The 11,878-nt window shown below is 38.9% G+C and overlaps 1 protein-coding gene across 6 annotated transcripts; it reads right to left on the reverse strand.

Moving 5' to 3' along the window:
- Positions 1-37: 37 nt before the first annotated feature.
- Positions 38-11,017, reverse strand: LOC117464375 (circularly permutated Ras protein 1-like). Of its 6 annotated transcripts, none has more exons than XM_034106770.2 (21): positions 10,894-11,017; positions 10,513-10,612; positions 9,184-9,411; positions 8,373-8,606; positions 8,158-8,286; positions 7,989-8,060; positions 7,832-7,902; positions 6,948-7,127; positions 6,817-6,858; positions 6,010-6,099; positions 5,742-5,893; positions 5,577-5,658; positions 4,748-4,878; positions 4,520-4,604; positions 4,319-4,425; positions 3,820-3,932; positions 3,277-3,394; positions 2,467-2,607; positions 1,779-1,872; positions 1,677-1,703; positions 38-1,569 (listed from the first exon to the last, which is right to left on the reverse strand). In XM_034106770.2, the coding sequence occupies exons 2-21, from the start codon at positions 10,595-10,597 to the stop codon at positions 1,480-1,482; spliced, it is 2,271 nt and encodes a 756-aa protein (XP_033962661.1). In that variant the 5' UTR covers positions 10,598-10,612; positions 10,894-11,017; the 3' UTR covers positions 38-1,479. The 6 variants fall into 6 exon arrangements, with proteins under 6 accessions (XP_033962661.1, XP_033962663.1, XP_033962662.1 ...); XM_034106772.2 differs by having other exon boundaries at positions 6,948-7,073; positions 7,989-8,063; XM_034106771.2 differs by having other exon boundaries at positions 6,948-7,112; positions 7,989-8,063.
- Between the last annotated feature and the right edge of the window lie 861 nt (positions 11,018-11,878).

The raw sequence follows: 11,878 nt of genomic DNA on the forward strand, positions 1-11,878 counted from the left end.
CAAACTAATAATACAAGAATTGTCAAGTAAAAAAAAGAAAGAAGAAAGTCGGTTTTTATACCAATTACAAATGTGTACAAAGATTAAAAGAACACATTTACTGAAGACACTGACATTTCATGCACCTTTTAAAAGCAAAAGCGTAGTTTTCCATTAGCGGCTGCAGCTATAGAAGGTGAGCTCTTGCTCCACTCTTTATTTCCATCATTGACACCTTTGACACCTGGAAGTACATTAAGCAACACTTCAATCCATATGTGCAATCTGTCCATTTGCTGTGACATTTGTGAATGCTAAAATGAACATGCTTAATGCATCCGTGTTTCCTTTGTGTTCCTGCTCTGCGACCTACATCCCATCAATAAACGTATTTCACCATGCAGCGAAATTATAACATGTTGAGCCTTCATAAGGTTCTGTTTGAATTTACAGACATACTCAGATCCCGATAAAACAAAACATGTCTTAAGCTGTATTATGTACAGTAAACCAGATTGAAAGGGACATGATCTGTCTCAAATATGTTATCACAATTTCAGAAGTAGTTTGTTTTTGCTTACAAATACCTTAAAGTATGCATTAAAAAAACATTAAAGAAAGTGCTCATTAATGGCCCATTTCAGAATCATGTATCTATGTAATGTAATAATATTCAGTGATAAAATAATATCTACATGACTTCAATATTGTAGCCTAAAAAGGTGCAAATCTGTAACTCATAACTAAAGTTAATAAATAGATTTCTCCAAAAGGTAGTGCAATAAGAAGTATAAAGAACCATACAATTGAAATAGAAGTATCCTAAACATGGTATTAAAGAACAGGACTTGAGTAAATGTATTTAGTTACATTTTACCGCTGTTAAGGCTAAGGCATCTGATCCTGTATGCTCTCCATTGCTCACTAACACTTTTTTATTGACCCGTTTTTTCTGATTTGAAATATATAAATTATATAAACATATGCTCACTATCTTTGCATTGATGCCTTTTCTTAACCTTATTCAGAGCATATATTTAAACAACAATAATGTATGATTAAATGTTCTTTTGCTTTGCCAAGTCTGGTGCCAAAAACTACATTCATTTCAATTACATTCTCATAATTAAAACTACACTAACGGTTGGAGATTTATTAGTTGTGTGCTGTGTTTTTGCTGACATCGTGTCAGCTGCTGATCGTGTTTCTGAGTCAGGTTTTCCAGTGTTTTGGTTGGTGGTTAATTTACACCCATGAGCACTGCACTGCATCAGCAGTTTTGAAGCAACGCTGAAAGAAATCTTTTGAAGTCTCACTCTGAGAAATGAGTCTCTTTATGACCGTGTTTTGTGTTGATACGCTGTATTACATTATTTATATTGTGAAATATTCCAGGGATCTCCATTCAGCCAGATCAGTCAGTCAGAGTCAAACTGCAATCCTTTCCATTCATGACTTGAGTTGCTTCCAGCGAGATGAAAGGTGGAGTCTGCCTGTTGGCTAGAATTTATGTTCATTCTTCCGCGAGATGGACTTCCTGTTGCTGTGCTTCATGGTGTAGAGAAGCGCTGCACCAGCGTCTGTTAGAGACTGGTGGGACGAGAGTAAAAGGAGGAATTACCAGCAGAAGTTATGCAAAACCAGAAAAGTATTAAAGTAATAAACATTTTAATTTACAAGAACATGAAAGGGATTACCTGTGAGTCGGAAACAACAGATTTTCTCTGGAAAAACAAAAGGATAAAGTTACGTTTTGCAATTTTAACCAACATGAAACTTCAAACACTGTATAAACTCACCCTTGTGAAGTTATGTATCTTGTTGTATATAGGCTCCATGGTTTTAACCCACTCTTGGTATGTTTGATGGTCCTCTGCACTGCTATTGTGCTCTCTGCAAACAGACAGACTCACTTTAAGTACAGCTTCTGCAGCCCAAAGAATACTGCATCTAATAAACAGCATGCATTCAAGTATACATTATATAATTAAATAACATTATGCAATACTTTATTACTGATCCACCCAGTTTATTGGGCAAGGATCAGAGACACATGATTTTACTGCTGATATAATTTTGTCATTGCAAGCTTTAACAACAGTAAACCGTTTTATCCAGTTTGAGGTAATAATGACGGTCTTTAAAGCATACAAATGAAGAGCAAGCTGATTTAGTTGCCTCTGTTCAGTGGCGTAACAAGGTGGTGATTGGCCCCGGTGCAAATATTGTTTGCCCCCCCCTGTTTCAATTTCTGTAATCAAATTCAAGTGTCATAATCTGTCTGAAGCTATTATTGATCATAGCATTTGATCCTTTCTTATTTTAATCACTTGCACTATTGGACTTGTCTTTATTTCTTTCGTTCTCTATGGGAGTATAGAACTGCATTAACCCTCATTACATTCATCTATCAAGCATTAAGCAGTTCTTGCTCTACACGTTGGCCACACGGCAGAGTTTCCCACACCCCAACACCCCTGTCCTCACATGGCTCTCTCGATTAGCTTCCTCTGCAGCTCTCCTTCCCTCCTGGCATCCAGGAAGCGTCCTCTGACAGCCAGAGCGGCACTGGCCTGAGACGAGTTGAGCTGAACGATGGCCAGAGAGAGGGAGGACAGGGCGGCCGAGCTGAGGAGGAACACACACACACTTTGTTATGAGAGTGCTTCTCAACATTTACCGCTGCAGCCTTCCCATTGTATTATGTACAAACACACACACACACACACACACACACACACACACACACACACACACACACACACACACACACACACACACACACACACACACACACACACACACACACACACACACACACACACACACACACACACACACACACACACACACACACACACACACACACACACACACACACACACACACACACACACACACACACACACACACCACTTTGTATCAGCTCAGAATATGAATTGCACGACCTTCATGAGGAATATGAAGCAGGCAGACTGAGTGGAGAGGTTTACTGTGTGACTAAATGTTAGAACGGATACATGGTGAAATCGTATTTGCATGATGTGAAGGCTCCTGTTTCTCAGCAACAGCCAGTCTGCTTTGCCTCAGGGTTTACTGAGATTGGAATAAAATAATACATCTAATCAAAATTGTTGTCCTCAGGGTGAAAACGCCTCATTGATTAAAGATTTAAGAAGATAATGACTTGTTTAAGATTACAAGGAGTAGGCCGTAAGCATGCAGCTCTTTGGTGTGATGGAATCTTAAACCCCAAAAGTAAGAGAAGCTCAGTTATTATGGAAACGTCTTCATCACCTGTCATCAGTAACCTCTCGGTCTGCAGTGATCACTCTGAGCATCGTCCGTCCTCTCCTCTGACGGTACCTGATCTGCAGCTGGATGGAAACATGGCTGCCAGAGGCCGGCGCCAACACTGGAGAGAAGCACACAAATACATTTAGAGTCCAGGGAAAACACATTCTTAAAGGGTTTTTGGAGCACAGAGGAAAAACATGTTTATTTATTGTGTTAGAATGAAAGTACACTTTGTCAAATACTGTAATTTTCACCCTAGACTTTCAATTGACACTTAACAAATAAGAAAAAACACACGATATAATTAGATGATATGACCCTGTACTTTACTACTAATCTAGTTTAAAAGTTAGAATCCCAAATTGGTTCCACATTGACAAACCAAAATGCTCTTACATGTTTTTGTTTGTTTCAATAACAGAACAATTTTAAATAATATATCACTAGAGACATGCCAGACATGGATTCAGATGTAGGGTCTGCAGTGAGACAATGTCTTGAATGTCAATGTCTACACCCATTGACATACAAGTGGTTTCTCACCCTCTGTGTCCTGTTCGCTGGCTCCAAACTGGAAGGTGATCTCTGTGTCTGGATCCACGTTCCCCACCTCTCGGGTCACTTTGTGTCCGGCCTCCCTCTCTCCTCGTATGGGCCTGGAACAAGAGAGAACATCAGTCAATGTTGGTAACAATTTAAACGGCATTCATGTGCAAAATAGACCACTTGTGAAGAATTTGGAAGTATTTGTATTGAAGGTAAATACAGTGCAGATGTTCTTTTGGATACATTGATTTATTAATTTCACTATTCACTTGTTTTGCCATTACATTTTCCCTAAATAAATAAAGAGCCTAACATTACAATAATAATACGTATAATAATAATGAATAATAATAAAAACGTAATATCAATAATATCAAATAACATCTACTAGAGTAAAATAAAATCTAATAAAATAAAATAAAATAAAATAGATTAATTAGTGAAATACAATTAAATGTAATCATATAAAATCAAATAAATTCAGTGCAGATCTTACAGTGATTGTGGCAGCAGTAATGTGACGGTGCAGTGTGTAGCTATCGTCCTGTTCTCGATAATGTGTTCGAACTCCGAGTGCAGCTTGTTGGGGCTGGCTATCACCACCTAAGGGACAACACACATAGATAGATTAGCAAAATAGTACATTAAAAGAAAAATACCAGCACACATTAATCTGACTAATGTTGAAGCATCTTACTGTCCCACCGGTGCGATCAGCCAGTCGGCCCAGCTCATCCAGCCGACAGTCTGTTCCCTCGATGGACAGCACAGATACGGTCACACTGGAGGAACAATGACAAATCAGCGTGACGTTCATTACATTTGTCAGGAGCACACACATCTGTCTACAGTTTTTCCCCCACAGTTTATTATCTATTGTAAAGCTTGTTCCACACTTTACACTGATGATTTGATGTGTACAGACCCCTGATTGGCAGCGTAGAGCCCCAGCTCCTGGTAGAAGATGGTGGATGAGAGGAGGGTGCGAGCGTCAAGATCCTCGACCTCCAGGTTCCCCAGCTCTGTGTTGGCCTTCCCATCTGTACAGATAATCACCTTCAAGATCAGCAGGGATAGCAGGTCAGGAATTAGTTGTGTTTAGACAAAAGACACAGACAAAGAAAAGAAAAACATGTTACCAGTCATGCATTTAATGTTAATTTAGGAAAATGATATAATCAGGAAAGTGTATTCAATTAAAAGTAAAAGAAATGAAGAAAAGTATCCCCTCTAACTTTTCTACTATCATACACTATCTTTTTTTAATATATATTATTATTTCTAATACATTTATATAAAAGCAGGAGTTTGCTGTTGTAGTTGGTTTCAGTAGAGCTGATTTTTAAAAGAACTGTATTAAAGCAATTTATTATTCATTGCATTGCATAATGGATTATTCTGTTAATTATTTTTGAATTAACGGTTACAATTTTTATAAAGACTCTAACAAAAATACTACAGACAAACCTAAACATTAAAGAAAATAATAGTAATTCAATTACATTACATACATTACATAATCAAGTTAGATGATTAAAAGAAAAAACAGCAAATATTTGAAATATTTATTTGAACATTTGGCACCATGAAATATTATTGAATGAAAAATGACTGCAAAAAAACCTTAAACAGTTGCTCTTATTGTCAAACTCTTTATATGTTTTATGTGCAAAACTTGTATCTGTATATAGTATCTAGAAACTAAACCTGATAGATAAATACACAGTATAGCGTCAGACTAGTACCAGACTGACCTTGGACTCCGGCTGTCTGGAGGCTATTGCGATGGAGAGGAGAGCAGCTGGACCCAGAGCCGTTGTCCCGCCTTCAGATAGTCTTTCAACAAGAGGAAAAACATACATTATATAATAAACAAAACAAGTGATTGTAACCTAATCAGTGCTTATTTTTCTACTTACCCCATAACTTGTTTCTGTAAGTATTCCCTGGTCTGAGAGAGAGGAGGAGGCGTGGGGAAACTGGCTGCAGCCTCTTTCAGGAAGTTGCAGTCAATCAATTCTGCATTGCTCAGAGAGTGTGACGTGAAAATCTCGTTTCCATGCATCGTCACCTGGTCAGAGCAGGGGGGAAGGAAAGCCACAGGGATGACTTGTATTTATTTATTCTTTAAACCTGAGGAGAATATTTAAATCTTGTGAGACCAGGATCACTTTTTCGTGCACGTACCTGATGGTTGAAGGTGATTAGTCCCACTCTCATGCCAGGCTGCTGTTCACTCAGTTTCTGAACACACTGCAGCACGGCCTCCTGGACAAACTGGTTGAAAACAATGATTTCTTATCATCGCTGGCATCGAAACACAGATCTTAGTACAGCTGATATGGTGACTCTGCTGTGCATGTAGACCAGGGGTGTCAAATTCTAAGCCCGGGTGCCAAATCCGGCCCGTGACTTCATTTTCTGTGGCCCCACAAGAGCTTGCAAAGAATATAATATGTTTATTATAGGCCAGGGTTACATGCTGATTTACAGAAGCACGTTGCCCATAAACTACATGTTTTTCTCCGAATCTGATTTTTTTTTCAAAATGTCACTTATTTTTTCCCAGAATTTGGCTTTTCTTTTTAAATCATTTTGTGACATTCTCACTGAAGAGACTTGCAATTATTTGCCCCAGACTTTTGCTTTCAGACGTAGTTAATTATGAAGTTATTACCCTATCCGATAATCATCCAATGGAGGGGCAATAATGTAATATAATACATTATTTTATATATATTAAATATTCATACATGTATTTTTTATATAGTCTTATATATAAAACTGGCCCTTTGAGTGCAACCATGATACTAATGTGGCCCAAGATTAAATTGAGTTTGACACCCCTGATGTAGCATAATTTCTTTAAGTCAAGTCATATGTGTTTCTTTGAGAGCTTCACTTCTACCTCAGCCAACAGTTTGTTAAGTCTAACATTATGTTCATTTTGAGTCAAATTTTACAACAACACTTATAAATGGGATTAAAACTCACTTGAAGACGGGATTTATGGACCACATTCTCTCCCTCTGACACCTTAAAACAACAGAGATTGATGATTGAATCCTCAGCTGTTACAAATGGCCTCAACATTAATACCTCAGAGTCAGATGGTGTGGACTTACCTCGGCGGTGATGCTCATGGAGCCTGAGATGTCGATGCAGAGGAGCAGCAGAGGGTCAGCGGCACCCAGGGGCTTTTCATCAGGACAGAGAGAAAACAGGCCGTCCCGGTGACCAGTTAGAGGACACTGTGGCTCCCAAGACCCACAGAAGTAACAGTCCTTTACCTGAAATAAATATAACTTTTACAGAGAAATAACCAACATGAACTGAAAGCTGTGAGAGGCAATTTTGGTCATCCAAGTTATATATAAATAGTTTTGTGTCCCGTGTTTATAATGTATGAACATTTGAAGGCAAGTTTTTTTCTTGATATTATTTCTTTCTTAAAAAGTTTCTCAATTAGGCCACGACATGTTTTGAATAGGACTAAAATCTATGTTTTCCAGCCAAAAGAACAACATGAAAGAATTAATTAATTAATTAACTTTCTAACACACACTAAATGTACAATGTGTTTAGAGAAATTAAAACTCACTTGGAGGAAAACATAAATGCTTTTAGTACCATTTAAAAACGTTGTGTAGAGATGCACTTCAGCGTCTTGTGGCCGACATTAGTATTACAACATCAACAAAAATTCACCTGCAAAAAGCTTTCTTTTCCCACTTTCTTTTACATATTAAAAAAAAAAGAATGTTAAAAATGTAATCATCAGATTTGTTTTCTTCTCATTTTTCTCTAAGGGCTTCCATATGCTAAATCCTGCACTTTGTATCAATCAAAAATGGTTTGATCAATCATGATTACGCTCGTCACGCACAGTATTTGTGGTAATTACAAGGAGACATACAGTTATTATTCACATTTGAAATCAATGACTCTCAAGCTGCCACTTATCAGTATCAGGATGAATATCGAGTGAAATACAGCATGTAGTAATTACGTTTCTTTGGCCTGAGTCCAACACAGAGCCACACTGTGAGCAGGAGGTGGGTTCCCCTTGTGTGATCTGCCCTGGAAATATGCCAAACATCAGTCATCATAAGCCAAATGGATTGAAAATCAAACTAGATTTATGGTGATGATAAAAGTATACTGACCTCTTTCTTCAGAGAGTAATTTCCCTAAACTGACAAGAAGCACGTTAGGATTTCCCGAAAGAGGACTCTTATCTGCTGAGAAAAGAGCATTAAAATAATCATTGATGGTGTAAAAACATCATATAGAGTCTTAATGTTTTGACACCAAGAGAGAGACAGTTTCAAGTACCTTTAGGTGATGGGATAAGCGGTGAGTCTGTTTTCTGAGGTGATGAGGAAGATGATTGAGAGGTGGGTAGCAGCACTAAGTACAACGGCAATGACTTCATGAATGAAGGCCTCGGAGGAAGTGGTGGGACTGATGTTTGAGAGCAGAATGAAACTGGGATTATCTGTCTGTACCTTAAAAATGAATACAAATAGACATATAAATTGTCTGTTTACCTAGTGCCTTGGTTGACCCGTTGTTAGTCTCAGTGGGCGGCTTCACCTCGCCCCCCGTGCCTTCAGGGGTGGTGTCCGAGTAGTTTGGGTCCCAGAGACTTGCGTTTGAATCTGGCTCATCTTTCGGGAGGTCGTAGGTAAATGCCTGACTGTTAGTGCTGGAGGAGTCGAACGGCTGGCTGTACGGAGGGGAGTGTCTGGTGGATGATGGCTTCATGTGTGGTGGAAGAAGAGCTAAGTGCAGATGAGTGGTGTTAAAGAGGACATATTACCCGCATTTTCAGGTTTCATATTTGTATTTTGCGCCTCTACTGGGACATGTCTCCATTTTTTAATGTTAAAAAAGTCTTCATTTTTCTCATACTGCCTGTGCTGCAGCACCTCTTTTCACCCTCTGTCTGAAACCAGAGTCCAGTCTGCTCGGATTGGTTAGCCTTCCGGCTCTGTTGGGATTGGTCTACCGTTAGAGATGTCCCGCCCCTTAGACTAAGTACATGTTAATGGTCTGCCTTGGCTAAAATCCCAAAGTTACCTCCGGAGAATGTTTCTCTCCCACACACTCGTTGTGATATCAGACAGTAACTTTGGCGCTTCTATTGGCTAGCACTCCAACACATTGTACGTGATTGGCCAAGGGGCGGGACATCTCTAAGCAGAGTCGACCAGCTAACCAATCAGAGCAGACTGGGCTCTGGTTTAAATATGTCATAGTAGAGGAACAAAACACAAATATGAACCTGAAAGTGAGCATAATAAGACATCTTTAAGATTATACCATACATTAACACAAATACTGCTGCATCCACAGTACCTGTTCTACGAGGAGGTGTTGGAGATGCTTCTGGTTTATTGTGAAATTCTTCATTTTCATAGAAAACAGTAGACTTCACAGCCTTCTTCACATCCTTGGTCTTTTCCAACTGCTCGATAACCTTTAGAAGAGGTCGGAGGGGTTTCGGTGATTTGGCCTCGGCAGAGTTTGTTGGAGGAGGAGGGGGAGGACTGCGAGGACGCATCCGGTTTACAGGAGGGAGAAGAGCTAAAAGGCATACAAAACAAACGTACAGTGGCTGTTAATCTGAGAATAGCTTCTTGCAAGAGAAATGTGAGCTCAGAGAAAACAACTGGTGGCAGCGATGACCTTTGTGCTGTGAAGAAAATGTGACTCAGGTGGCAGATGGCTTTTTCCGAGAAAAGCATCTGAAAGGAATTTCTCCTTCTAAGGAAGACAGCAGAGGTTGCGTGTGTCAATGATTGCATAACACTTAACCAAACAAGCAGTCACTCAGCCGCTCGGATGAAAGGCAATGTCGTTATGAATTAGCAATAATGTTGTGATCATATATTGGATTTTACTTCTTCAATTTTTCCAGAATAACTTTTAAATCCTGCAGAGAATGGGACTGACAGCAGGTGACGTGGTGATGATAGACGTAGAGACTGTACAGTAAAGCTTAGTGTCTCTTTGCTGAATTTTCTTCAAACTGGTGAGTCAACTGAGAAAGTATTTGAGTCTGAGACTGACGGTCCTGACAGCTGCCTCAATTCTTATTCAACTTCCCCAGGCCGATGCATTTCTACTGTATGAAGCAGTCATTGCTATTCTGCACCTGTCCACCTGCTCACCTGTGTCTCTCTGTGACCACCCTGTCAGTTTTTATAGCAGCCTCTTATCCAACGGTCAGATTGTTAACATTGCTTCTTGCCTTTGTTTCCAGTTTCTTCTACCTGAGCTCAAATCTCAAATGTAATCCTATGGATGTTCAGATACATGGTTTCTTTGCTTGTAAGTGTATGTATCATATACTCCTTAAACTGATCATGTCTGCCTGTTTGGATCCTTCTGTCTGACTTCTACCCCACAACTACTTAGTGGCCATAGAGAGATAACATAAATAAATCAAGGCCACCATTTGTTGAAGTTCGCACGCAAGATCTCTATAAGTTTTGTACATAACACTAACATATGTTGATGCTTTAGATACTCCACTGATACTGCATTGAACATATATGTGCCTACTAGTGATCTTTTGAATTTAGACAAATAAACTGTAAATTGGACCCAGAGATTTGACATATGTGGTTTTAAACAAAGTGTGTTTTACATTTTGATGGCTGCAGTGTTTTAAAGAAATCCCACCTGAGCGCTTGATGACATTGGATTGTTGGCCGTTCTTCTGACTCACTGCTGGCGGCACATAAACAAATCCACAAGAAAATTCCATTGTGATACTACCTACCTGTAAGAGAAAGGACATTAGGTGACACCTTATGACACATTCAACGGTAATACATTAAAGTCTTAACACATAAAACACCTGATTACAGTGCGGTGCAAAACAATCACAGCACAATGTCTTTCTAGGGAACATTTGGCATTGAGTTTCTAATACGTTGACTCGCCTTTAAAGACGTTCATAAAAAAATGAAACCTTACAATGCAGCCAACATGTGTCTATTTATATCTGCAATATAAAATGTACACATCCTGTAAAAATAAGCTAATTTAAGACATACTTACACATGCAGAGTCCTTTAAATGCTGTCAGTACAGTACAACCGTAAACATGACCTTCCCAGGTCTCAGACATGTTTCAAAGACTGTGTGACGGTTTGTCATCCCCGACTTTGTGTCACAGACATGTCGTCCAACAGGTTCCCTTCCTTAAGAGTCTGCTGTAATACTACTCTCTGTAGTGTGTACAAAGCTGAGAGGTTGGCTGGTTAGTCAGAGATTTATGGTATATTGCCTAACATTAGTTAAACATTTCATGAATGTAAATTCAAATGGGTGGAAGATTAAAAGCTGATCTGTGAAACAGTGCAGTAAAATGTGAAAAGTCAAGATGATTAATGTCCCCGTAAAAGTTAAAGAATATCCAACACTGACTGTCCTGTAAAATTATTTCATGAACACATACAGTATCTTGCTAGTTTTATGTTTGTGGTAAATCATTAATGTTCCTATTTATGTAAAATATGAGCGTATTTATGGTAACATTAGATAATGGCTGTATATTTATATGTTTCCATTACAGTATGGCCAGGACTTCTGTGTACTGAAGGACATGAGGCTAGAAAAAATAAATATCTAAATGGAAAAGCACATTTTAAACCACTTTATATAGTTTTTGTTTGCTGTATTAAAGTATTTTCTTGGCTTCCGTTTGGTTAATCTAATTAAAGGTATAGGGGAGAAGGGGGTAAGTTTAGCCAGTGGGTAAATTGAACCACCCCCTGTAACCAGGTAACGCCTTATAGTTGTAATCAAGTGTCCAGAAATTATGCAAGCTCCACCCATTTCTCATTGCCTGTGAAAGAGAGATACTCATTGTGGTCTGGTAAGTAAACATTTTTACAAAAAAAACGTTTTTTGCTTGTCAAAGTAAATGTTTTAGATGTCAGCTATATCGGCTGTCATGTCAAAAAGTATCCAGGTTTAAACACATATATTCAGGGCCACCTTAATACACGGGCTGACCTGGGCTGAAGCCCAGGGGCCCAGG

This window comes from Pseudochaenichthys georgianus, chromosome 19 (assembly GCF_902827115.2).
Source record: "Pseudochaenichthys georgianus chromosome 19, fPseGeo1.2, whole genome shotgun sequence".
Taxonomy (NCBI): Eukaryota; Metazoa; Chordata; class Actinopteri; order Perciformes; family Channichthyidae; genus Pseudochaenichthys; species Pseudochaenichthys georgianus.

Excerpts from the sequence above, each read along its gene's own strand:
- LOC117464375 (XM_034106769.2), bottom strand. The coding sequence starts at position 10,597 with ATGGAATTTTCTTGTGGATTTGTTTATGTGCCGCCAGCAGTGAGTCAG. Across the intron at positions 9,412-10,512 it reads CAATGTCATCAAGCGCTCAG|CTCTTCTCCCTCCTGTAAAC; the intron begins GTGGGATTTCTT and ends TATGCCTTTTAG. Across the intron at positions 4,426-4,519 it reads CTGATCGCACCGGTGGGACA|GTGGTGATAGCCAGCCCCAA; the intron begins GTAAGATGCTTC and ends GTTGTCCCTTAG.